This window comes from Seriola aureovittata, chromosome 1, assembly GCF_021018895.1.
Source record: "Seriola aureovittata isolate HTS-2021-v1 ecotype China chromosome 1, ASM2101889v1, whole genome shotgun sequence".
Taxonomy (NCBI): Eukaryota; Metazoa; Chordata; class Actinopteri; order Carangiformes; family Carangidae; genus Seriola; species Seriola aureovittata.
In genome coordinates, this window is record NC_079364.1 from 9,239,795 (window position 1) to 9,267,685 (window position 27,891).

The 27,891-nt window shown below is 38.6% G+C and overlaps 1 protein-coding gene across 1 annotated transcript in view; it reads left to right on the forward strand.

Annotated features, from left to right (window-relative positions):
* map2k5 (mitogen-activated protein kinase kinase 5) overlaps window positions 1–26,278 on the forward strand; it is a 52,455-nt gene extending 26,177 nt beyond the window's left edge. The window contains exons 18-22 of the mRNA XM_056378855.1: window positions 3,967–3,993; window positions 4,337–4,369; window positions 11,354–11,415; window positions 12,569–12,614; window positions 25,547–26,278. Of these exons, the coding sequence (XP_056234830.1) occupies window positions 3,967–3,993; window positions 4,337–4,369; window positions 11,354–11,415; window positions 12,569–12,614; window positions 25,547–25,657 (279 nt within the window). The 3' untranslated portion in view covers window positions 25,658–26,278. The remainder of the gene's footprint in view (window positions 1–3,966; window positions 3,994–4,336; window positions 4,370–11,353; window positions 11,416–12,568; window positions 12,615–25,546) is intronic.
* Window positions 26,279–27,891: the final 1,613 nt, after the last annotated feature.

A 27,891-nucleotide genomic window follows, 5' to 3' on the forward strand; every position in this document is an offset into this window, starting at 1 on the left:
CACTAGCTATAATTTTGACTTTGTATGGTTTGCTTTACAAGGAAAATGATTAAAATCTTGAGTATTCTGCTTATTGACACATGATCATTTTGTGTAATTGTCCTGTAGGCATAATGTATGCAACACTTGGACTGCTCTGTCAGTCAAATGAAACTACATCATTGTGGTTGATTAAAGAAGCACGGTATGATGTAACCAATGTACTATCTGCTCAGGGATTCCCTAAGTGAATGCTTCCTTTCAGGATGCCAATTATTCCTCCTGAGAAAGGGGGAACTAATTTATTAAATGTTTGATTGGATGTCTCAGCATGTTTTTGTTTTTTTTTTCATTTTCTTTTAATGATATTGTCAGTTACTTGTGAAGATGTTATCCTATTCATGTGAGCTATCACATGCTGAGAATTAATTCAGCACCTGATTGGGTACTTCCATGGTTAACAACCATTTGTAAGACAAATTACAGCCCTGATGTAGTTCTTCACTTATTTTAAGTGTTGATCATTAATTCTTAAGCTATGATAAAAAGCAAATGCAAACCTTTGTGTTTGCAGCCTAGGCATTGGTGGTCCCTCCTTCATTTAATTTTTTCATTATCATGTTAATTGTTAGTGTATTTTTGCAAATGAATGGTAGTTTAGTCCACTCTTATTGATATAAATGGGGTGGACAAAACATTAGCAGTTTAGTTTAGGCTCTCCACTGTCATGCAGCTTTACTCATCTTAGTGTTAATTTTCCCCTAACTCCATATGGTACTGCAGACAGTTCACCTGCAGGCTGTAGCTGAGTGGTGTGGCGAGAGCGCTCGGATCCAGCTCGTCAGGCGCAGCCAGCCAAAGTCCTCGGGCCTAAGCTGTCATTTTTGCAGACGCTGGCACAGCTGTCTGTGCAAAACCCCCTGCTACACTTCACAGAGAACATTTTAGTACAGACTGAGAGAGAAGTTGGAGAAGATGAAAGAGAGAGAAAGATTGGAAGAGAATCAGTGGCATCTGAGTTTCCACTGTAGACTTGTGGAAGATAAGGGATGAACTGTTAAAGTTGAATTTGGCTTTGGGGTGTTCTTGAGTTGCACTTTTGAAAAGCCAATTTTAGCATTGTTTGAGGTCTTCTGTTCACCCTCCACGTTCGGGGGAACTGTGTGTGCTTGCCAATGGCTTTAATTTCTGGATGTTGTTTAGTTGATGCATCATCTCTCATTCATTCTTTTGTGTGTGTACACACAGTGGAGTCATCACCTCATGTTTGTCAAGATTAGAGATGGTCTCTTTAATTCCACTTCACCACATGTCGGGATTCATTTGTATTCTTTGTCAGGAGTTAATGGAGTTTTTTCACGGCTCGCTCTGAAAGTCTTTGAAGACACCAGACCTGATGTGATGTGTATACAGCCGCCAGCACTATTGCTTCTGATTGATTTGTTGTCTTTTTGTTTGCTCTGTGGTTGTTTTTGTTTCTCTGCATTTTGTTATATTTTCTCAAATTTGAATGAATTTCTGGATGAAATACTATGTCAGTTTTTTGTGAGCATGTTTCAGGAGCTTACATTACACATCACTGCATCCATCAAACACCATATACGCTTTCCCTTTGTTGCTTTGTTTGTTCCCTCTCAAATGAAATGGAGATGAAATGGTACTGTAGTACTGTATGTATGTTGTAAACAATGTTTGCTGTAATTTTTCAACACCATATGCCAACTCCAAAGTCTCTTTTCACACTTTTCTTGATCACATGCTTGCTTCCTTTAAGACATAGGTTAAGATTTCACTTCAGTATATCAGACTTCCTTTTTAGCTTTAGATTATTTAACAAATGTTGGGAAGCAAATATTGACCCTCCACTCTCCGTCTTAAGTATGTTAACCTGCACCACATCCGTCACTATTGATCACCATGCTAATTATTGTCACCAAACCAAATTAGAATAATGCACCATGACTGCACAACCTTGTTGGCTTCCCTAATGCAGCCTATGAAGGATAAGATTTTTGAGATCGAACAGGTGATGCCTGTCTAAGTTGAGCAGTATTGAAGTTTTTGCTAAAGTTTGGCTGAGATCAGAGTCATTGGGTGATTTTTAATGGCCTATGAGTAAACTGTTGTTGACCTAATACTAAAGAACAGAGAAAAGAACCTCACCATTTACCCTCTTCTTAATGTTGGGACTGCCTTTGCTTATAACCAAAACAAGCTTGTCAACCTTTGTTGAAACTGATGGTTTTGATCAAAAAATCTCTTTTATAAGAGTTGTCTGATTCCTTACCCTTGAAGACATGTCTTTTAAATCCTTGAGGAGGGAAACGGCCATCTGATCTTTTAGAAGTGTTTGAGTTCCTCTTGAAAGGAAAAGAAATCATTTGACATCTAAAAATGGATTTTGTGACTTCTTATTTATCATGCTGAGCTCACTGTGATATTTTCAAATGACAAAAAAAAGCCTGATTTGGCTCACAAATCATCACAGAGCCACTGGAGTGGCTTGTCACATGGCAGAGGAACAAGAAGTTGATGTTCTACACAACTACAGTCATCATTTGGTGATAGACACACATGGTTATTTACACTCTCATACACAGTCCTTTATAGACTAAATACAAACAAACCGTATGCAGCAAACACAGCTCCCCTGCCTGTCAAACATCAATTTGTTTGTTCTTCTTAGATCATGTATCAGAAGAAAATTTGAAGAAATGCCTAATTGGAAAGTCTTGTCTTTAGTTTAAATGTCATCTTAAACCATGTTTACCCTCAGGATGAACAGATAATGAAATGTCTACCAGATAATCAGCCCACAGTGGTGAGAAACTGTTAAGAGTGAAAGATAGGGAGGGATTATTAAACATCTCTTTTGATGTGTGGTCAAGCAACAAAGTACAAGAATAAGTGCTCAATTATGCCTGAATAAGTTAGTCTCCTACTATCCAATTTCAACCCCTGTAGCAGCATGCAATTTTGTCCTAGTAATTATTTCTGAACAAATTAGTTTTCCATAGTTGCATTTAATGTGTCTGAATCAGGCAAAACTGGATATAGAGGCAGTTTAGGAGTCTCTTGGTATTTAAAGAGTGGGAAAACCTGTATTTAATTGAGTGAATCAATAAGTGCTCTAATGCACTGTCAAAAGACCTGGAGAAATTAGCAATTTATTTACCAAACATTATAAGACATTGAGCTGAGCCTAGGCTTCAGGCCTATATCATCTAGTTTAAATGGTGACATTGTAAATTTGTGTTTTTAGAAAATGAAACTGATTGTCCCGGTGAATTCAGACCGAGGTGTTTCACTGTAGTTTCACAGCAGTGTCATGTATTTGAAGACATAATCTCAGAGGCCGTGTCTACATCTTTACAGGAAGAAGTTCCTATTCTAGCGCATATTTTTAAAGGTGTGAGTCCTTTAATATGTTTTAATTGTCAGCATAGAAAATTCTTTAAGCAGGTCAAATAAGTATTGGGTTCTGAATTTTTTTTATTTTATTTTCTATGTTTTGTTTCCCCTGATTGATGTGGGGTATTTTTGCACCAGATCATATTTTTCCTATTTTCCCCAAAAAATGATAGTATTAACCCTGTTGTCATCATGTGTTACGGTATCTTCCTATTTATTATAAGTGTTGCACCTGTGAAATAGACCCATTGAGCATTCTCATTACAAACCTTGCTCATATTGTTTGTAACAGTTATTCTACATCCCTGCGCATCTAGATAACCTGGAGGGCAGGAAAGTACTACTCTGAAAATCAGTATTAGTGGGTGTTTTACCCCCATTCTCCACAAATGAGAGCAAGGCCATTAACATTTGTGTGTTTTCATTATGTAAATGGTGTTAATGCATACTCACAAATTGCCAACACAAAAGCAATAATTTTCTCCTACTGATCATAATGTGTCCAAGTGTATCGTCTTGATTATGAAACACTAATTACATACTGCCTCATCTCTTTTTCTCTGTCTTGCCCTGCAGATTCAGAAAAACCAAGGATCTTTAATGGTAAGTTTTACTGCATTAGAATAGGAGGAAAGAAAATAGAGGTCTCCCACACTATAGTCAGTTACTCTTGGGTGGCTCTCTCATTTGAAAAAAAAAAAAAAAAAACACTCAAATTGCATTTCTGCAATGAAATATTAGATCATGCCTAAACTGTTGGTATTACATTAGGTGCCATTATGGAATAATAAAAACATTCAGGAGGAGAAGGAGGGCTTTGTCTGAGCTCGCTGCATTTGATTAATCTAAGTAGATACTCTTTATCACACTTGATTTTCCCTATTGCCAAGAAATTCCATGTAGGCTAGCTTGTTTTTTTAATCTCCCTGTGTCTCTCCTCTTTCAGCCTCTCCAGTTACTGCAATGCATCGTTGATGAGGTGAGTCGTCGTCTTATGTGCTTTTGCATCTAAAGTCAGTCCTAATGGCCCGGAAAGCTTATATTTTGTTTCCTAATGAAGCAAACCACTCAGGCGGCTTTGCTCCCCATTCACTCAACCCTTCACCCTATGCAACTGCCTCAGGCGATACACATATGCACACGCACATTACTGTAGAGGTTGGACCCATCATGAGTGACACACACACACACACACACACACACACACACACACACACACACAACACAAAACAATTCTGTATATTGAAGAGCCAGTACCAAAGCAGATAAAAAAATTGTTAAACCAAGACTATTGTCATGACTGCACCAGGTGTATATGATTCATACACAGAGCAGCGGCACATTACAGCAATATATGATGAAATTGGGTTTATGTGATATCTGGTGTATTTATCACTCCCGTATATTGAGTTTGCTGAGGTAACATCTGATTATGAAATGCTCTTGTTCTTCCTAACACACACACACAGTTTATCACTTGAAATACTTATAAAACCAGGCTACTGCGCAGTGCTGCCCAACCTGACCCAACTTGAAGAGTCTTTTTTTTTTTACCTGTGTCTGTGTACATGGATGTGTAAGCACACTCACTCCACGCTACACACCCTACATTTTCATCATTACTTTCCCCTTCACTCTCTTTTTTTTTTTTTTGCTCAAGTTCTTTGCTGACATACACTAATAGCAAAAACGCCACAACACCTCTCAATCCTAAACCAGCTCCCCCCAAGACGCCTATCCCCAGCCATATCGCACATTAAATATACAATGTCACTTGTCCTTAACTGCCTATAGAATGGCCGTAATTAATAATTAAATGCTTTTGGTTGTAATGGATTGACCCGGGCTGACCTGTTCATTAGTCAGCTAGACGGAGGCATCACTCAAACTATTTTTCCTGTGCCCTTTGCCGTCTCCCCTTGAGGCGAGAGAACACTCTGTTGTCCCTGGCGATCAGCACCGCCTTACTGTCCTAGGTAATGTAGTGCTTTGGAGGAAGAGACAAGAGGCTGCACTAGAGTGAGGAGTTGTATACACTCACAGAGCTCTTTATTAGGAACACCTTTACATCTGCTTATTCCAGCAATCACGTGGCAGCAGTGCAATGCATAAGATCATGCAGACAGAGGTCAGGAACTAGAGTCAATGTTTCCTCAGAATTGGGGAAAAAATGCGATCTCATTGATTTTGACCATAGCATAATTGTTTGTGACCGACTGGCTGATTTGAGTGTTTGTGGGATTTTCGCACACACCAGTCTCTGGAGTTTACTCAGAGTAATGCAAAAAACAAAAAAAAACAGCCAGCGAGTGGCAGTTCTGTGGACAGAAACACCTTGTTGATGTGAGAGGTAAGAGGAGGATATCCAGAGTGGTTGCAACTGACAGAAAGGCTATGGTACCTCAGATAACCACTCTTTACAACTGTGCTGAGCAGAAGAGCATCAGTAAAAAAAGAAAGTAGCCTGGTCTGATGAATCTGGATTTCATTTGTCACCAGATCTGAATCCAGTGAAGACCTTTGGGATGGAGATTTACAGTATGAATGCGCAGCTGACAAATCTGCAGAAATTATGTGATGTAATCATGTCTATATGGAGCAGAATCTCAAAGGAGTTTTTCCAACATCATGTGGAATCCATGTCACAAAGACCTGAGCCTGTTTTGAGAATAAAGGGAGGCCCTAGTATTAGTATGGTGTTCCTAACAGTGCTCGGTGAGTGTATACTCCAATGAACAATAGAAGACCCAGAAAAGTGCTGTACCTTTCTTCCCAGTTTGCTGCCAGTTCATGACTTAGTACAACTTGTAGAATTTTGAGGTATCATGGAAGCATTACAGTTGCATTTTTATTCTCTTCTTTTATTTTTATTTTTATGTACTTGATAATTTAATTGATAATTTTTTATAATTTTAATGATTCATTTTTTATTGGGGAAGACACACGTGACTTCAACACTGTGGGAGCTCTGATATGGCAAATTATAACTGGATCACTGACATCTAATAAGCATTTCCCATTGTATATTTGATCCAAATACTTTCTATTTACTTTGATTGTAATGCTTTGATATTGTCTGTGTTACTTATCCACTGGGGATTTGAAAGTTGCTGTAATGGCTGAATGAGTAATAGGCTCCTGTGAGTGGATCATTAATTTTACTGTAGCTAGAGGTACAGTGCATCCGGAAAGTATTCATACCCCTTCAATTTTTTCATCAGACCAGAGAATCTAGTTTCTCACAGCCTGAGAGTCCTTTAGGTGCTAAGTTTTTTGCAAAAGTTTTGCTGAGGAGAGGCTTCTTCCACGACAGAGGCCAGTGTGCTCTCTTGGGACCCTTAAATGCAGCAAGGATGTTTTTGAAGCCTTCCCCAGATCTTGACACTGTCCTGTCTCTGAGCTCTGCAGGCAGTTCCTTCCACCTCCTGGCTTGGTTTTTGCTCCAATATGCATTGTCAGCGTTGAGACCTTATATAAATAGGTGTGTACCTTTCTAAAGCTAGACTCCAGTCAAAGTGTAGAAACATGAAACAGGAACCTGAGCTTTAATTTCAATTCTAAAGAATTGTTTTGATTTTAGCATACAGCTGCAACGTAATGTGAAATGTTGAAAAAAATTGAAGGGATCCGGCTACTTTCTGAATCCACTGTATGTGTGTGGTGGGGGGTGGAGTGTGACAGGTTACCTCTCTTTTTCCTTTTCTATCAAACAGAAACACACAGTGGCAGAGAAAGACTTGTGAGACTCACAATAAAGACCATATAGATAAAGATGAACAATAAGTTTAACAATTAGAAGGTAGACAGATTTAACCCAAATGTATCTTAAAAACAAAGGTGGCAAAGATTCTGAAATCATTTTATGTGGGAAGGAGAGTGGCCTTGAAAATCATGACATCAACAAAGATAAAATTTAACAGAGAAGAGAAACAGTGGTCGCAAGTCACATCCTACCAAATAGATGGACCCTTAAAGAGCTGGGTCACACAAGTTACAAAAATGTTCTTGCTTACTTAAAGGTATCTAGTTTTGCAGATACAGCCGGCATCCCAACACAATGGAGATGGATGTAGTTTTGATAAAAAATTACATTTTAAAAATTCAAAAGAAATCTCTCATTCTAGAAATATGTCCCACTTTATCCACAGAACAAGCTGTCTACAGTTTTCAAAATGGCCCTTTTCTTTGGTAGAAAGTAGTAGGAATTAAAACAGTTGAATGCATACCTCTGGGATGGAGTCGCAAAAGGAAAAAATGACATTGTGGGCTTAACAAAAGCAATATTTATTGCCTATGTAGAAATTGCTTTTATACAAGGCCAGCCCACAAAGACAGAGAATCTGGTTTAAGGAGAACAAAATGTGAAGCCCTGAATGATGAGGGGAAAAAATGTAGTCAGCTTTGTAAGTTTTTGTTAATTTGGATGAGTATTTCAAGAAAACCAAAGAATGCCATAACCCTTGAGCTGCATAATGGTCATGCAATATGAGACCATATTGTAGGACCAGATACACCCAACACAGAGTCTAAAGTTATGTTGAAGCCTATGAGTAGTGCCACTGCTTGTAAGTTACCTTGTATGTTTGATTTCAGTTAATTTAACTAGTACACGTTTAAGTGTATGTTTCATTCAGTTATTCAGTACCTACATTAAGGACACTGCTCATGGCGAGTCCATGGCATGTATGTAAGTGCACCTACACCACAATAAATTGTCCAGTGCATTTGTTTTATGTTAGCTGGTATTAGTGTAGACATAGAAACATACTTGCCCTGTTCGGCTAAGGTCTTGAACGAGAAGTTCTCTGTAGTTGTTCCTACCATCTGTCTGCTGTCCACTCCCATTAATGTGCCTCGCTCCTCTGTTTGTTGAATAGCAAGTGGCTCCACTAATAAAGAACTCCCACTTTATTTTCAAGCCTGTAATTACTGATCTAATTTTGCCTAATAATTGCTTCATGGCAATGACATGTATATTTACTTGTACCCTTGTACCCTTGTAGTGTGTGTGTTCTGTCTCATAGTGGAGCGCATTGACAACCAGAGGAATAATTCACACAGACTAGCCACTTTCATCAGCCTGCTTGTCTTTTGTGCCATTGCCTGCTGCCACATCAAAGCTGCAGCGGTGTTCCTCTCAGCTGGAGACATGAATACATGCATAAATGTGTGTGTTTGTGTCTGCAAAAAGGTGCATGTGCATGCAAATATGTGTGGAAAGTGCAGACAGAGATTTTGTATCAGATTTAGCCTACACGACACATAAATTAGTTGTGTAGTCAACACTTTGCACAAACTGTGGGCCCAATTGATCTTGTGTGTGTGTGTGGGGGGGGTGTGTGTGGGGGTGTGTGTGTGGGGGTGTGTGTGTGTGTGTGTGTGTGTGTGTGTGTGTGTGTGTGTGTACAAGTGCAGCATAGTACAGTGGTTGCAAATTATTTGGTACTCTCCCTCTAAACGGAGTGTATACTCAGGCTTGTGGTGTGCAGAGCTCTAGGGCATTTGTTTGTGTGTTTGTGTGTGTGTGTGTGTGTGTGTGTGTGTGTGTGTGTGTGTGTGTGTGTGTGTGTGTGTGTGTGTGTGTGTGTGTGTGTGTGTGTGTGTGTGTGTGTGTGTGTGTGTGTGTGTGTGTGCGCTTGTGCTATGATATATTGCTCATCCAAGTGGCGGCAGTACTGTGAAGTGTAGTGAGATTAGAAGGAACCCATTCCTTTGTTAATTTAAATGGGTTCATGCATCATGCTTTACGGGAGCCTGCCGATCAGAGCATTAAGGAATGGCGAACACTGCCCAGAGGTGTTTTTAATGGCACAGCAGGGCTTCTGATGTAAAGAGGTTTAATTCCCTGCATTTAAATAAATTCCTGGTTGTGGACCCAGGCTTTATGATTTTTGTGCATATTTGAGTAGTTCTTGTATTTTTGTTTATATCTTTGTTACATATATCATTGGATGTCACTGCTGTGTATATTTTCAATCTTATAGGACTTCCACTTACTGGTCAACTTACTTTTGATCTTTTTGTTGTGGAAATCTTAAAAAAAGATACAGAAATACTCCTTTACCACAGTCAGGGGCAGTTCAGCTCCAACTGGAACAATCAGGTCAGTATTAACTACAAAGGGGTTAAAACAAGGTTACATGAGGGCACACATATGATCTAAATCTTTCCCATTACAATAATAAGACAGGTTACAATAACAATCACACTCAAAATTTCCACTACACTTTACAGATGGCACCTCTTTCATTTGAGGTAAACATCCCTGCCTTGTGCACGTGCTGGTGTGTCGGGATGCAGTATGTTACATTTCAGCAAACAGTGTTACATATTTAATATGTAACAGTAGTAATAGTAGTTAATCCATAGTTGTTGCAGTACAGTGTTCCGCATTATACTTTCCTAGTACCATCATTTTATTCTTTTGAATTCATTTGTACAATCCCTAGCTTTTTTCTATGAAACTTATTTTATTTTTCTATTTTACTTTCTTGAGAACAAGAAACATACATTTCAACACTAAAAAGAGGAGAATGCAGAATCCAGTTCCTTTTCACATACAATTTCATTCTTCAGCCTCTGCTGGAATTTACTGGCACTGAGATAAAGAAAGAGAATACCAATGTTAATTTAATACTGTTATTGCTATGCAGTGGTCAACATTTTTTATCCAAGAATATCAAGGGTACAAATAAATGTAAATATTTAGAGATTATCCCGATGAGAGTGAAAGGTAGTGAAAGAAGAGTGAGAAAAGGGAAATATATGGAGTAATGAGGTGAGGGGCATTAATAGAGGGTCAGTCTGGCACAGCTGTTTGACATGACATGGTTCATAGACTCTCCACTGACGACATGTAGCAAGCTTAACACAGACACACACACACACACACACACACCTCTTACTGTTGTTCATTTTGGCAGCAATTTTCAGATTTAGTCTTCATTCTGAAATAAAATGAGTTTTATTCTCAAATGGTGAGCTTACCATTACCATAGGGCTGCTATGGTAACCATAATAACAACACCACAGATGTACCAAGTTGTAATATATATGAAATATTGTATGAAATGAGGGTTCAGTGCCATTTATGTATGGACAGGAATTATTAGTCAAAGGTTTCAGTTTCTAACAAACAATTATTCCTAATAATTCCTAGTTTCTTGTAACTGCAGTGATTCAGTGTAATCTAATTAATATATAATTCTAGCTTTTTACTACTAAAGTAGAACTTGTTCTTCTCTTTTCAGAATTTTTTCATATAATTAAGTTTGCCATGTTTATTTTAAGAATGAGTCTAAGAATAACATTATCAACAATTACAGATTGTATAGCTGTTACGAATTGCCATTTCATGTTTATCATGTCATTTGGTTGATCCAACGAGACAAATGTTGTGTCACTCAGCAAGTGTTGTACTTAACTTGACTGCCATAACTATTCAGTGCTGCCACGAATGAAGAGGATAAAGAGTGCAGCATTGTGGCCTTGAGGTCAAACACTGAACACTTAATTCAAGAAAGCTGAACCTCACTGAATCTAGGCTCCTTTTACACTCTTTGAACATATGTTGTATCAATAGGTACAGCAGACATATGAATTACTAAATGTTGCAATTGATGTTATTCAACAAGCACGCCTTTGGATCCTTTTTATGTCTCCTTGTCTTTTTGGCACAAACTTTACTTGAATGGATCAGATTTTGGCTGTCAAAGGTAAAAAGTCAAGGTCACTGTGACTTTGTGCCATTCCAATCTTCTGAACGTGACATCTCAAGAACGCCTTGAGATAACTTCCGTAAAGTTAGCAAAACTGTCTACTTGGACTTGGATTGGACTATCCCAAATCCTAGTTTAAGTAAATCTCTGTTGATGTAAACCACCCTAATGTATTTCTTTTGTCAAGATTGAGCAGGTTATCATTATCGCAGATTTAAATGTTACTGTTTTGTTCTCCTTCACAGGATCCTCCAGTTCTTCCCGTCGACCAGTTCAGTGAAAAGTTTGTTCACTTCATCACACAGTGGTGAGTCAGTTGCTCTTACTGTTTAATAAACTTTGATTCTCGAAAGACAGACGCTGAAATTATTTAAATTAACACCTTCCGATTTTAAGTGGAATTTTGTCTGTGTCCAGTGGCTCTTGACTGTGTAGTGCATTTGTTTGGGATTCTAGTTTGTACTAGCTTAATATGTTTGGCACAGTCGACCATCTGGGACCCACAAAGCCAGACTGAACAATTACAAAGACCACAAGATGCATGAAACATAGAATCATGAGCCAAATTATTGTAGATGAATCAAAGGTTTAATGGTATACAATGGGATTAAAGTGCATTTGCCTGTGTGTTGATGCATTATGGATGTAATGGTTTTAGCAAGGACATTCAGTGCTGCTGATATTCAATAAAAAGCTGCTCTTTTTTATGAGGAATGATTGAGTTATCTAATGCAACAGGACAAAGACAATGTTTACCTTGGGTCTGCCTCTGCTTCATTAGCCTCTTGTAACCTTTACAGTTGCACAAACATTTACATACACACTCCACAAACCAAACCACATGCAATAGGTCTGTGTGTATGTCACTAGCCGGCTATACCAGCTGTTGTTTAACCACCGTGTCTGCTTTATTTATTCAAACGGGGCACCTCTCTCTCAGGACAGACTGAGGTGCAGGAACCCTGCCCTGCCAGGGTGCACAACTAGCACTGCGTTCTCCCAGGCTACTCTTAGAGGGTCATGGCCGATTCATTGCAATACATAAAACAGTTACATGACTTACTGCAGACAGGCCCTTACACTAATTCCTCAAAGTCCCAATGTAGGTCGTTTTGACAGACTGTGCATGTACACATTGTGGAGGAAACTCACAGAAACACACACATAAATCCACTTAACCAATATTGTAACTGCTTCAGTTTTAGTGTTCTGAGAAATAAAAAATATTAATTGAACTTATAAATATTAATGTGTTTCTAAAACATGTTTATATGTGTTAATGAAAGTTTTGTCTTTGAAACCACTTTCCGTTTTTTTGTGGCATGAATGGTTTTGTGTCAGGCCTCCTCTTGAATAGTCACCCTGTTAAAATGAAAGTTAGAACAAAAACATGTCTTGCACTCTTACAAACGCAGTTTGAATAGTGGCTGGATATAGACTGTTTGTGTCTCTTTTTTCAGTATGCGACGACAACCCAAAGAGAGGCCTGCCCCGAATAACCTCATGGTAAGTTAAACCAAGCCTCCATTAAACAGTTCCAAGGACCACAAAGTATAAGTTTTGAATAACTGTACAGGAGGTGATCATATCCCTGCATTCCAATAAAAATTCAATTAAACATAATTTTATTATCTCTTTAGCTTTGGGATTATACAGTTGTGTTTTTCGCAATGATTGAGGTGTTGTGGGTCAAGGACCCTCGAAGTTGGCATTGCTGTGTGGAAACAAAAGCAATGAACTTCTTCGTACCAATGAAAGGTGTCAGAGAGAGGTCAGCCAGAAACCTTGAGGTAGGTTTAAGACCTACTTCAGCAATAATTCATTTAATTCACTGCACAGGAGCCAAACTGAATGAATAAGGCCTAGCTGCTGTTCAAGAGTCAAATAATTCTAGTTTACAAAATTAAGTTTTATAGTCTAATGAAAATTTGAGCCAGGGACAAAGGGAAATTATTTTTAAGCGTGTATGTGCGTGCATGTATGTGTGTGCGTGTGTGCATGTAATGATCAGAGAGTGTTCCCATCACCATCTAGATTTATCATTTTAACATGTTACTGTACAGAACATAATTAAGGTGTAATTGTTGAGGTTTTGTATGTCATGACCTCATGTCTCATCTGCAAATTAGAGTTTGGGGTTTGATCATGGCTCTTTTGTTCTCTTTGCACAACTACAATGGCTCTCAGTAGAGTGCATACCTCACACATGTCTGTCAGATCCAGATTATCTGGATCTGCACCAAATTTCATGCAGTCATAGATGTCCACACCATGAATATGTCTGATTTGTTTTACATTACATACAATATTTCCCGGGAAATTGCCAAAAAACTCCCTTATCGCACAATGTTACGGAAAGTGCCAAAAAATAAATTCCAGATCTGCCCCTTTAACTGGATCTGCACCAAAATTAAATGGGTTCTGCCCTGGCCCATGCCCTATCCCTCCACCAAGTTCGGGCAAATTAGTTCAGTACTTTTTTCCCAAACCTGCTTAAAAACAAACAAACAAACAAACAAATAAGACATGCGGGAAAACATAATCTCCTTTGCAGAGGTAAATATAATACTGTCAATCAATATTAACAGTAGCTGAAAAACATTCAGAGACATTTCTTTCAGGTCCAAACTATCAGATGTATGGATCTGAAGCACAAATAAATTAGATCTATTCACGCATAAGGTCAAGAGTGTCTGGAGGTCTAAGGTTTTTATTTTTTCATTAATAGCATTAGTGCAGTAGGCCTAAGAAATAGGCCTTATTAGAGATGACACTAAAAATGTGCGCTAGTTGAACTTTTAAATTACCATACCATCATACCATCTCTAACTTAATATAGTAAATACAGGTGTGTGTGCTTTAGGCTGCTGTCTCCACACTGGCAACATTAGGATTTCACAATAATGAGATGTTAGTACCTTTTATTAAATTCCTTCAAAATCTTTACTACAAAATGTAAACTGCAACTTCACTGGTTAGCAGAGGCATACAACCACTTTTTTAAAGCTTGTTGTCAGACATGGTTTATAACCTATAAAAAATACTCTGCTATGAATTAGAATTGCTGTCTGATATGGTTAATAAAATAAAAAATGAAACGGTTTTTAGATTTTCAAAGGTTAAGAATTGCTCACAGAGAATAAAGCAGCTGTGATTTGGTGCTCTCTTGGTTGTAACAGCCTCTGCAAATTGATTAATAGTCAAATACAAATTTGATTCTGTGACTCTGGTAGAGATGAGTTTCATAAATAAGGGAGTACACTTGTGCACTTTTCCAGACAGGACTTGCCAGACTTCCCTGCCAATGTGGACTTGATGATGATTTTTTTTACCATTTTTGTTCTGGTGTTAGCACACTAGGCCACAGCAATTTGCACAAACTGCCTTTTAAGAGTTGCAGCACACTCTGGTTTCTGTGTCAGCACCAAGGACAGCGACGGCTGGGTCCACAGAGAGAAGAGGGCTGAGGGTTTGTGTTGTGGGGGTAGAGGGCTGGAGGGTGTAAATGCAGAGCTGCTAACAGATTGTATGTTCTCAGTCTCACACCAGAAAGGAGGAGTAAAGGGAAATATTGTGGAGACACTCATTGGAAATTCCTGCCCCCAGACAAAAGTGCCTCTCTTCAGGGGGAGACCTTGTACTACCACTTTTGAGGAAGTTGAGCTTGTTTTTGCGGCATGCTGCTCAGTTTTTTGTGACTTGTTGACCTTTATTTGAACACAACTTCCATTGTTGATGTTGATTGTGATGAGTGACACCTTTGTCTCCAGTCACGCTTGTGTGTCTGTCTATATCATTTTTGTAGTGGAATGGGTGTTTTTTTCAATTTGACTGAAAAATCAGTCATCCTCTTTTGTCTTACTCTGGCTGAAAGGCCAATTTATTTCACAATTGCTTATGTACTCATATCTTGAACAAGAATATAATCACTCTTGAAGAGACTGAATTGTGAGCTCTTTTTCACAGTGTGCTCTCGTAGTTTCTTGTGTCCTTCAATACTTGGTTTCACAACCGAAGCTTAATTCAAACACAAAATAATTCAAGGACAAGGATTACTCCAAGCATCCATTACCAGTACTTCACAAACAATATTAGACTTCCGCCAATGAATAGTCAATTTATCCTCCAGTATATGAATACAATTAATCCAGGAGCCCCAGGTACCCCAGTAATCCATTGCTTCTTGGCTACACTGCAATATTGTAATTCTGTAACATAAATATATTAATTTCTTTAATGCCAGTGAAACAAACCAAAATGTCCTTCACAGTTTGACATTACGAACTATCAAGAAGAATGGACAAGAAAGAAAGGACAATTTATAACCCAAAGCAACGACAATGTGGTGCAACACATATCATGTCTTCATGAATAGACTTCAAACTGAGACAAAAAAGATTTAAACATTTCCAACCTCTCCATTTGGTTACCCTCTTAAACGGATAAGTGTGTCAGTAGGGTAACAACAAAAGCTTGTTTGAATTCACAAATTTATAAAGATGTGTTAGTGGACTGGAGCTGTTGACTGAGTGAATAAAAAAGACTGTAAGAACCACCTTAGCTCCTGGTCTGTATCACCTGAAAGAACTTGCCCTGAGGACACACAGGAGTTTAAAATGCTTTTAAAAAATCTGCTTCGTAATTGTTTTTCAAAGAAGGAAATATAGATCTCAACAATGCAAACAGTGTATTTTCGGCAGTAAGACTGAACCTAAACTGAAAATCTGTTTACAAGAAAACTCTTTATTGTTTACTGGCTTTTTATGGCATACAGGTAATAACAATCAAAAACAAAGTATGAGCTTGATGTGGCAACTGAGCATAGGTTAGATTTGAAACTTGAGCCTCAAAGCACATCAGAACCCCCAAGAACGAGGTCTAACATCGATTGTCTAGACTTCACAGTGCAGAGCAGCTGAAACAGCTGGTAAAGCGAATGGCTCTGTCTTCAGTGATGCGTGTGTGCAACATCCAGTAAACAATCCACCTTTGACGACAAGAAGGCATATTTGTTGCTTAATTGAACAAGATGTTTTTTCTTTACAAATTTCTCCACCCACAAGGTCTCAACATGTGAACTCTGGGTTTCTTGCTGTTTCGTCTTTAGGATTTGGGATTGGGATTTGTTTGGAAGCATCAGTGCTACCATAATTTGGCTATTTCATCACTATACGTAGCATTGTTTTTCAACCACACACTGCTTTTCCTTCTTTCTGGTTTTGAAATGCTTCGGGTAATCATAGCTCACATGGGTGGCTGTGATTGCTTACTCTATTCCACATTCCTGCTCTGCCCCACTTTTTCATATTCATTGTGATCTCTCCTGTGCTGTTTTTCAAATTTTCACAGTTCAGTCTTTTTTCGACTCCCTCTTTTTCTCAACCCTCTCGTCTTTCCCTTACCTATATTTTTGTCCTCCTGTAGGCCTTTCATTTCTTCCTCTGCCCGTGATGAACTGAGATATAAGGTCATGGATGCCTGCCTTTGTGGCACCAGCCTGCTGATTGTCTTTCTCTCTCCTCCTCCTCATTCCCTCTTTCCCTCTTTCCTCCCCACCTCTCTCTCCACTTCCCCATTCCCCCAGCCTCCTGAGTACATTAAAACTCTTTACCTATTCTATCTGTATGTTAATGCACCTAGCCACAGCTCCCCCTTTTCTCCTCTCCCTCTGCTGTACAGAAAGTGCTACCATTTGTTCTCAGTTTTTATCTGTGCAACCACACAATAGTGTAGACACTGAGAAAATAATGTTATTTTATGACCATACAAACTCACCTAGTAGCGAGTTTGCTCATCAGGTTTCAGCATGTGGTTTCTCTAATCACTGGTATAGTTTTTATTGACGTCATTATTGTCACTGGGATTTTATCCTATTAGACGCTCTTTAAAGGGCTGCTGTTTGATTGCGTGCCTGCTCTCGATGGGTTCTGTCCCTGAAGCTTGACGCAGTCTGTTACAACTACTTATACTGGATGCTTTGCTCAAACCATCAATCCTATTCACTTCAACTTTGTTATTATTTTACCCGATTAAGGCACACAGGGAAAGGAAAACCTTTTTCTTGTGCTCATGCTATGTCGCCAGCTTGAATTCAAGGAGAGAACAGGCACAGTGCAAAGAAAAACAAGCAGATCAAAGGAAAATAGTGGTAACAAAACAGCAAATTTAATGATAACAGAAGAAGCTTGATTTATTGACAATTAATGATTTTATGCTGCCTTACAGCAGGAGGTTTTAAATGTTAATGCAAAAGTATGTTCATTTGCACTTTGCTACCATGAAAGAGTTTATTTTGTATACAGCTTCTTTAGTCTCCTACAGTCAGGTTATCCTACCTTGAAGTCTTCTTCTTCATTGCCTTTGGTGGCACACTTTTCCTTCCATGTCAAACAGCGGAATAGCTTGAAACCAGCTGCAGGAAAGTGTGTGTTCACACGCGTGTTGCACAATACCAGCAAAATTGTAAATGGTCATGGCAAAAACTCCACTGGGTACTTTAAGTGTCAGACTGAAGCAAAACAAATGCCCATTCCTCAAAAGCATCCCATAGCTGATTTTTTTTTATTGATTGACACATTAGTCAATCAATCATTTAAGCTTGTACAAATAAATTAGGCATTTCATATTATTTGTGATATTAAGTTTTAAGCTATAGGAATTGCCAATTACTGTGCTCTCCTAGTGACTCAATAGTGATGCACAGTATGTAGCAATCAGTGGCTTGTAATTTGATACCTTACCAAAGAGCCTTAACACCAGTGGAAGCATTGAGTTGATCCGAGCACAGATGGTTTACACAATGACTCATAATCTGTTTGTCAGTTTGTTGGACACTAATTAATCAAGATGAAATCTCTAACTGAGCCATGTCTGGCTGGATCAAGCTCAATGCTCCTCTTGTATCAGTAAGAGATATTTCTTCCCACTTCTTCTGTCCCTTCTTTTGTAAAGAATGACATGATGAGCCATCAGAGAGGAAAGTGAGGGTGTTTTTCTCTCCTCATACTAATGCATCTTTCATTGTGGACACCCTATCCTGTCATCATAAGCTCATGACGTTGGTCAGTTGAGGAGACTTTCCATTGGCCTGCTCCCAGGACGTTAGCTGAAGGTATTTGGTGATGACCCGTCCTGTCTGAGGTTTCTTGCTTTTGGTTCTAAACAGGCCGTCTTTCTCCTCCATTCTCCTTCGATACAAAGCCTGTTCTGTTTGCAGTACTACTTGCTTGTTTATTAAGCTTTAGTGCAAGAAAAACAGAACATATAGTTCTTGTGACTGATTACATTTAGCCTGTTCATTTGTAGAATCACATGCAAATGGTGCAACGTTATTTTGTTTGTGTACCTGTCTTTGCAGATGTTAATTTGTGTGAGAGAAGAAGAAGATGAATGATCCCCAGACCCTTATATTCTTTGATTGTGATTTGATGGACATTTCATTTCTCCCTCCCCCCTCTCCCTCATCATCCCTGGCTCCCCAGCCAGCAGCCTTCAAACAGCCTTTTAGCACCCTTGTCAGTGCAGCCCTCCTATTCTGCTTTTCTATTCATATGCACACATACACACACGCACAAATTTCGTTGCCCCTTTTCAACCCTGGAGACACCAGATGAGCCCCTCGGTTTTTCACAAAAGAACCCCTCCTGTCTCTGAATGTCCCCAAATCTAGTTTCGACTTAAACACACACAAACACGCACATAGAGTTATGACCACTTACAGCGCTATAAAAAAAAATGTGGCCGTTATTAACAAAGTCTGACTAGTTAACATTTATCTGTACAATGTCTTTCATAAACCATTTCAACACAGTAACTATGGACCTTTACCTTTCACACCTTCTCTTTCTTCTTAGGTTACTCTTTCATTTAATGATTCCATCCATTTCCATTCATTTGTTATATCAGACAATGTGGATTTATCTAATTACCACTAAGACAAAATTGTCTTTTATAAACTGCAGTTTTGGAGTTTTTTCTTTGTGCTTTTGTGTTTTTCTGTGTCGCCATGCTTTTCTTTTTGTTGTTTGTTGGTTTGTTTTTGCCATACTGCTGAGCCAATAGAGAAATCCTAATGTCCCCTATTCACTGACTTTCTGAAACCATTTTGTTGAGACAGACCTGTATGAGCTGAGGCATGCAGTCAACAAGATAACACACATTGTGCTTATACTTAAGCACAATATATAAGACACTCATTTAGCGTTCTGTGCAATTTATGAGCTGCCTGAATTCTTCAACAGTGATGGAGGTGCCTTTGCATTCTTGGCTTTATATTTTTCACATTTTTGATTATGCTGTGGTATTTTACTAAAGGATTCCTGAGCAGAAAAGGGTGTCATATTACACATCTAAGTTTATTTATTTTATTTTTTTTCTAGTTCTTTTCCCTTCTGTTTTTTTGTTTGCTTTATGTGGATGGTGTCTTGCTTGAGTTGTAGTTATCATGTGTCTCAAACTTTGGAAGCAGTTTTACTGTCTGAGAAATAGGTGTCTTAATGTTAACATGGTTACATGGTGAAAAAAGGATTTTTACATGCATGCGTAGTGTTGCACCGCTTTAGGATTCCTCTTGTGTCTTTTCAGAGTTGTGCCCACTCACTTGTGCCTCCTCCTCCCTAAACTTCTGTCAACACCTTTTGCGGCCAAATGTTTTCTTCACCCATGGGTCTTCATTGACATAAACCCCATTCACACTTACTTAAACTACCCTTTAGTACTGTGCATAACTGTTCAGTCACGTCATTATGAATGGTATCTGGAGTCAAAATTGCACATAAATAAATGTATGGATCCTGTTAAATTAAAATTTTGGCACTTGGATGAAATGTTCCTTTTTTGTGGATCCAAAATCTTTGATATGACCGAAATAAGGTTTCTGTTTGTTCAAGCACAAGTAGAAATTAGACAGAAATAAATATTGTATCCTAGACAAGCTTGTCCTGTTTTCTGGAAAAGTGAAATAGTGAATTTATCAGTGAAATGATAATTAGACGGCAATGAATTGGTTTCCCATAAGGTTCCTTGACACTTAGAATGTCAGGAAGTAACTCTTAAGACTATAAGACTATCTTCCAGTTTACAATGACCAGTAGCCACTGCTGACTAGCTCTGTTGGCCTGGGCTGCCACATGTCCCTCCTAAAACACACACTGCCAACGGTGTAACATCTGCACATGTTCGTCCAGTTCTGCCCACGACGCCGCTTCCCTCCATGACCAGCCGGAAGGATTTTTTAGTTTAGCTTTCTTCATTTTTAACTGCCAGTTGTGTTTGATGGTGCACACAGCCAAGCCATACGTCCCTTACCTTTTATAGTGAATCCTAACTACTGCAGGAATGGACATTTTGTCTTTTGTATACTTGGTAGGGCTGGTTTATGGTCTGTCAGAACTAGTTCATGCAACACTTTTAAGGTGAATATTGTTCATATATGGGTATAACAGTGCACAGTTTAAGATAGTTTCTGAAGCAAATGAATAAAGAGAGCTAGAGAGAGAAGGCTCCTATAGCTGGCCAGTCATGGAGTGAAGTGGGTGTGACTGTCAGATCACTGGTTTCAGAAAGCTAAAGAAACAGTCAGACACAGATGCCCCATCCGACATTGGAAAGGTGTGTTGTTGGGGTTCGAAGCTATTCGATCATCCAGTATGGAGTATAAAGTCCAATTAACTTATTCCTGTTCTCTGGTCTTCTGGCCTTTCTTCTATTCTTTCCATGGTGGTGGCTGACATTGAGTTTCAGTGTTGTCGGTTTTGATACGTGGATATTTAGAGAAAGCCCTGCTTCACTATGCACACAGTTTTGAAAGCAGCAGATAGCTTTGATATTTGGATACTTTGATACTCAGATCTTTAAGTTTAGAGGCGAAACAACATTTTAATACTCCTTAGAGAAGTTTCCCTACAATCCCTGTGCAGTAACATCTACCAACGTATATTCTCATACACACACCAACCAATGCCAGCTAGTTTCCAGAGGGAGCTGGTGATTAGCATGCAAATCTGTAAAGCCCTAGTTATTCTATCTACCTCTTCACCCTTCTCTCGGTCTCACACACACACACCATGTTTCTTCCAACATTATTCTAATGAGGTGATGACCAGTCTCTTATTATAATTGCCTCAAACTGCTTTTAATTTCTTCTGAGGGTATTAATCATACATGGTGTTATTTAAAATCGCATAAATTAATCTTAGATTAAACGGACCCGTCAAAGGCTTCAAACAATTAAAGAGTTAGGTAGAATTTCCCCTGGGTTTAGGCCATTTCTATTTGAGCAGAGCAGTTTCAGGTGATTATCCCATTTTGATGTGGCCAGACGTTGATTAATGTAACTTTTAAATGAATCCTTCCCCCGTCTCACCTCTGTCCACACACTGCTACAGCAGAAAGTCAGAACACCTTCAGTGACCTAACAAAGAGTAGTTATTCACTCTGTATTTATTACTCCTCCCTTACAGGTTTCAAACTTAATTGAAGTTGCAGGAAATGTAATTATTAGCTGAAGGTGAGTGCATGCATGTGAGAGATAGAGGATGTATACCTAATATATTCAATATCAGGGTGTGTGTGTGCACCTGCATGCGATAAAAATCAAAGTATGACTCTTGAGGCAGCTTATGTCTAATCTAATGGTGAGTTTGCAGATCAGTCTAAAGCAGTTTTTCCCTTCCTGGGGGGTCTTGTATTTTGGGTGGTGGGGTCGTCGGGACTCCAGTCCCTCAAACATGCTTGATATTTGTGATCTGTCTCCGATTGTGACACATAAAACATGAAAGTGCGGCTTCCTCATTATTGCCAAGACTTTTATCTGTTGCTATTTTTGACAACGCAATCTCAACACAAGGTCTATTTAGTAGCTGTTCTTGAAAATTCAATAGAATCACATGATTAAAAGCGGATGGAGTTTTCCCAGTTGTCATGGAAATGTACATGACAACCGTAGATTATATATTATATTTCTATGTTTCTGAGCATTGTAAGGACTTTTTTCAGTCCAAAGCAAAGTCCTTGTCGATGTCGGCTTCAAAGTTTAGATTGAAAGCTCATTTTTGACCATGGCAACAGTAGTTAACAAAACAATCTCACCACAAAGTCGATCTAGTAACTGCTCTGAGGCTTTCTACACAATCGAATAATTGGACAGTGTTTGGGGTCGCTGGTTTCTTGTATGATTTCTTTTTCTTTTATCTCACTCATTTTGAAGCCTAATTCTCAATAATGTAGCAGTGTATGTTAGGTGGTAGGACAAATGGAGAGAGAGAGAGAGAGAGAGACTCCGGTGTGAAGTTGTAATTTACATTCAGCAGATGGGACATTGCTTCAGACAAAAAATTAGCCGTTGTGCCACTGCAGTGTCTTGGCATGTACTGTATGTATGTATGTATTTATAGTGTGTGAGTGTGGGATGACAAGACACGCACCTTCATCCAGGTCAAATTCCAGCGGATGTCTCTGGCCTGCCAGGGTTAATCTCTGGAGCAGAGGTGGAGAGCTGAATTTTAAAAACATCATTCAGGACTAACTTCTTTATGTCTATATCACTCCCTCTCTACTGAGGCAAGGAAGAATGATTGATGAGATGGGTATTCAGCACATAGGGGCACCCAGGAGCGTCCACTCCACCCGTCGCATACTGACACGCACACACATGCTCGCACTGATATGAGAGTAATTAACCTCAGACTGTGTTAACCCCAGCTGCCCATTAGAAGGACAACAGGATTGATGGGGCTCCCCCCAGTCCTTCACAATCTTTACAGTTTGTGGAGGATTAAAGCACAGTGGAATGTGTCGCCATTTTTCTTTGAAATATACAACTGCACCAGACTTTACATGTGGAGATTGAATGCTTACAATCAAAAGTAACAGTAGCAGTGAGGAAAGAAAGAGTAGAACTCAAACATAAGTCAAGCCAACAAAAACTTAATACAACAAAAACTTACAAACAGTATTCACTGTTCAACCTTCTTGTGATTTTGTTTTATACACACAATTTAACATATTTTCCTGTGTAACCACAAATAGACAAGAATGATCTCAGGAGGGAAAAAGTCGACCGTCACTACCAGTCTGTCCTACTTTGTTACTAATCTTACATTGTCTGCACCAGTTTGGCTGTTGCTTGGGGATATTTAACGTTATCTGACCCAAGAAGAAACAGCTGACAACAACACTGCTCACCTTGGAGTCACCTCCTGCATCAAATTTGAGACAAACTAGTAATGCCACTGTTGTAGTGAGATGTGGTTTTCATATTCATAAGATTTGCTTGTGCAAAAATAATTGTAAAAGGTGTGTGTTCATGTTTAAATAGAGCTAGAGAGAGTATTTCACTCCTTGGCTCCTTTCTCACCTCCACACAGCTGGCCAATCACGGCATGATATGTGAGTGTGAATGTCAAATCATCAGTTTCAGAAAGTTACAGAAATGACCGGTCACAGACCTTCATCCTGAGGGGGACACTAATGCCAGTGCCAGATTTCATGGCAATCTATCTAAGAGTTGTAGAGATATTTCAGTCTGAACCACCAAAGTGGCGGACTGACCGACCGACATTGCCATCAACAGAGACATGCCACTAGAATGGCTAAAATTAGACTCAGTGTTCTCTGCTGGACAAATTATTAATTAGTGACACTGTTTCTAAATTACTTCAAACATATCTTTCACATTTCTGTACTGAAATTTCTTGTTGGCTGACATATGTCACAATATGGATACATCTGCTATGATGTGGTACTGGCCTATATACTGCAACAGCCCAGACGATTTATTGCTCGAGCTCCAATTGTGACCATAAATAGACAAGGAGAAGTCTTTGTCCACAAATCCCTCTGTTGTGACTGACCTTCTTACTCAGAACTGAACTCCTATTAACAGTGTAGAACAGTGACAGTCTCTTGTTGTTAGGGACAGATATCGTTGAAATCAGTGTTGACAAGTTCATTTAAACTGGCCAGCTGCAGGATTGTTGCATCTAATTGGACATCTAGACACCGCAAATAAAATTCATGGTCAGCTTCAGTTGACTTGTCTCATTTACAGCCTCCTCCCCTCTCACCTCTGACTCCCCTCTGTGACCCCTGGCTCTGGTCTGGAAAGTCCCTCAGATGAGGCTGGTGATTGGAACTGTTGTCAATGAGATATCACATGTGACATCTCTGTTTCAGCAGTAACAAGTGAACACTGCCAGCGTTTAACGAACTTGATGAGCTACCAATCAACAGACTTGTCATGTTTGTGGGATTTGAAGCCCATTTATCGGCTCTATTGATGAAAATCAGTCAAGATGAAGTCTCTGCTTTTTTGTTGAGGATCTGAAAAACATTTCTCCAGTTCTTTTTTTTTTTTCAATGATTGACAAAGATGGTTTGATACTGCCGCTGCTATCTTTTATCACAAAGCTCATTTTACAACCTGTTTTGACTCATGTAGATCATTAAACCCCAAATGTATTCCTTTAAAATGCCCTGACAAGCCATTACTTAAACGTTTTCCATTTAAAACCAAATCTGTTGGGCATTAATATTTAAGACGGTTTAATGAAGTTCCTGTTTAGTTTATTTGTATTTTATTATTATTCCTTGAATCATGATGTGGAATAATTATACAAGTAGAACTAAACAACACCCTTCACGTAACTGTGTAATAATGTTTGTGGCTCCAATCTGTTTGATAATAAAAAAAATAATAAGATTGCAGAATAGGTATTAACATTTTTAATAGCTGCTAGAATATAGATTTCTCTGTTTTTATGAGAAAGCTCATTACTTGTGTTTAACAACTACTTCAGTTCATTTTTACCATAGATGACAATTATTCTGAAGGTCATACTGTATGTGTGGAGTTAAGGAGAGATAAATGCCAACAGAGATGGCATTAATTGTCCAAAAACTTCAGTTTTAATATGGAATGATGAATCACTAAACTCAAAAACACAACTGATTAAATAAATTCAAAAATGTGATTTCTCCAGCACAAATTTAATCCAGTTACCCGGAAGTTAAGGTTGATTATTACTAAACTTAATGTTTTTGGATAAGGTTTTCAAATTAAAATTCCATTGTCTTAATTGGTCAAGGATGAATTTAAGAAATCTGTCTCTTTTGTTTGAATATTTCCCTTTGGAATTTCAGTCTGAAAAAATTAATCTTAAAATAGTAGTTAAATCATGAAATAGTCCCAGTTCATTCCTTATTTAATTTGAAATTTAGTCACACAAATCAGAATTTGTGATTCATTTTTTCATTTACTTTTTAAATTCAGCTGTTTATTGACAGTAATGGAAGTACAGATTTTTGCTATTCAAATACAGTCCTTGAGGACTAACTGTTTCCCAACGATATGTATTTATTTTACACCAAAAAGATTTACACTCAGTTGTTTTCTAAATACAAAATGATCTCTCATGTGTGTCTTTCTCTTTACTTTTTAGGATCATTCCTTCATCGTACAGTATAATGATGGTAATGCAGAGGTGGTGTCGATGTGGGTTTGTCGCTGCTTGGAGGAGAGACGAGCTCAGGTGGCTCAGGGACACATCTGACGTCCTCCTGCGCTCCGCCCATCATGGACCTGGACGTTTGATCCCAAACCTTGAACACTTGTCAAAGTCTTCAGGATCAAGTACGTCCATACGCATTGTACAAGTGACTTTATGTACAAGGACAAAAATCACTAGATGTTAAATACTTCATGTGAGTAATTCTTAATTTAACAGCACTCTTGCGCCGTGACAATGAGGAGCTCACATCCTTTGAACTGAATATTACTGTCAGCATCCAAAAAGTGCAGAGAGGTCTGTGCTTCTTCCTAAAGTAGGTCTCCATCTGCAGCTTTGTCCCCCACGTGTATACAGAAATGCATTGAGCATCACGGTCTGATGAATGGAGATAAATGGTCCTGATTTAAAGGACCGGTGACAAACAAACAACTTCAAAGCATAAGACTGCAATACGCTGGCAGAGTTGTGATCTGTCTCTAGGATGGCATCTCGAATAACCATCTTGTGCTTTACTGTTGACAGCCCTCTAGTGAATGTTAAGGTTTTTGCCTGTGAGTAACTGCCCATGTGTGTGCCTGTTTTTCCACTGGTGTAATTTATTACCTCAGCAACTTACATTGTCACTCTTAATAGCAAGATTTACCCCCCCCCCCCCCCCCCCCCCCCCCCCCCCCGCCACATAAAAACAAAAACAAAAAAAAAATGGCTGTTTTCAGCTCGTGGAGTTGAACATTTTGTATCCCAAACCTTGCAAGGTTGTGGGTTAATTGAATAGACAGCAACAAACCTGCAGTACCTGTGAGTCTGAAGCAGCACTGCAGTATTATTACAGAGTGGAATGAAATATTGACACATCTTTTCTTGATTCTCAAGCTCACTGACCAAACAATTTATTGTTCACACTCATCAGGAGGAACCAGGGTTTATTTCTTTTTAAACCGGTTTTTAACTCGGTTGCATATCTTTTATTTCCATTTGCACAGTCATGCCTGACATTGAGTGCCACTGAATGAACTGTTGGAGAGGAAATTGTGCTGAAGCAGATCTCTACTTTCATTCAGCAGTTATTTGATTTATTTTTTGAAACCATTAAGAGTAAGAGAAACTACAAACTGTAACTCTTCCTTTTCTTATAAACCAACACTTTTTTCATTTTTAAGTTATTGTTTTATCCACATTGCCAAAATCCTTCACTTTAGCAAGATATATATTATGTACAATACAGAAATTATTGTTTTATTGGATTGCCCAATGAGATCAGTTGACATCATGTAGAGGGAAAACATTAATGAAGCGCACATAACACCAAAGACCACTTATGAGCCAAACAGTGAATTAAATGGATTTCTCATGACTGAGGCAAACATAACATGTTAAGTGACTAAAATGAATTGTTTTGACAGGGTGTTTTCATGCAGCTGACGAAACGTTTTGTGCTTCGGCGCTTAAATTAAATGCCATTACTTGCACAAAGGCTAAGTAAACACAGCCTACAGTGGCCGGCAAAGAAAAAGAACAGCAGTACGTCAGCGCACCATAAAAAGCTGAAAGCGCCGTTCCGCCATACATGTGAACTGTAGTTTCAATATCCTGTTAGATGAGGTTTTACCCTCTGTTATGATGAGGAGACACATGGATGATAGATTTTAATCACTGGCCTTAAACTGTAACTCATTTCAAAGTGAGAACACATCTGTTGCTCAGACACATGCTCCATCTTGTCCTTCATACTTTGAGAACTCCTCATGGGTCAGTTTTTTTCATCGTTTTGCAGAATGGAGTATTCATTTAGCATTTTGATACGTAAATGAACATTTACATTGCTTTTGAACTGACCTTACTCTGCACAGTTTTTTGTGTGGTATTGACGGACACTGTTGTCCTTCAATGCAATTTGTGGTAGAGCAATTGAAGGTGGTTTGGAAGCTCTACAAATGTCTTGAAAACAAAACTGTAATTTTACAAAAAAATATATATATATAAACTCAAAGTCCACTTGCTAGCTTTTCCCAAAAATGAAAAAGATCATGAGAAGCAGTTGAAAGCTCTGGTAAAAGATAGTAAGTGGAGTATTTTTCACAGACTACAGACTGTCTCTTTGGACACTCATAGCACCACATTATTTTATTTTTTTTTAATTGAGTGCTTTCCCACATCCAACAGTTCATTATTTTTAATAAATTATACTTATTCAATGTTAAGTTCATTCTCTGTAACAGCAGTTAGGATACAGCTTGTTCGGCCAGTCTTTCCAGATACACTGTTTGTGTTTGCTA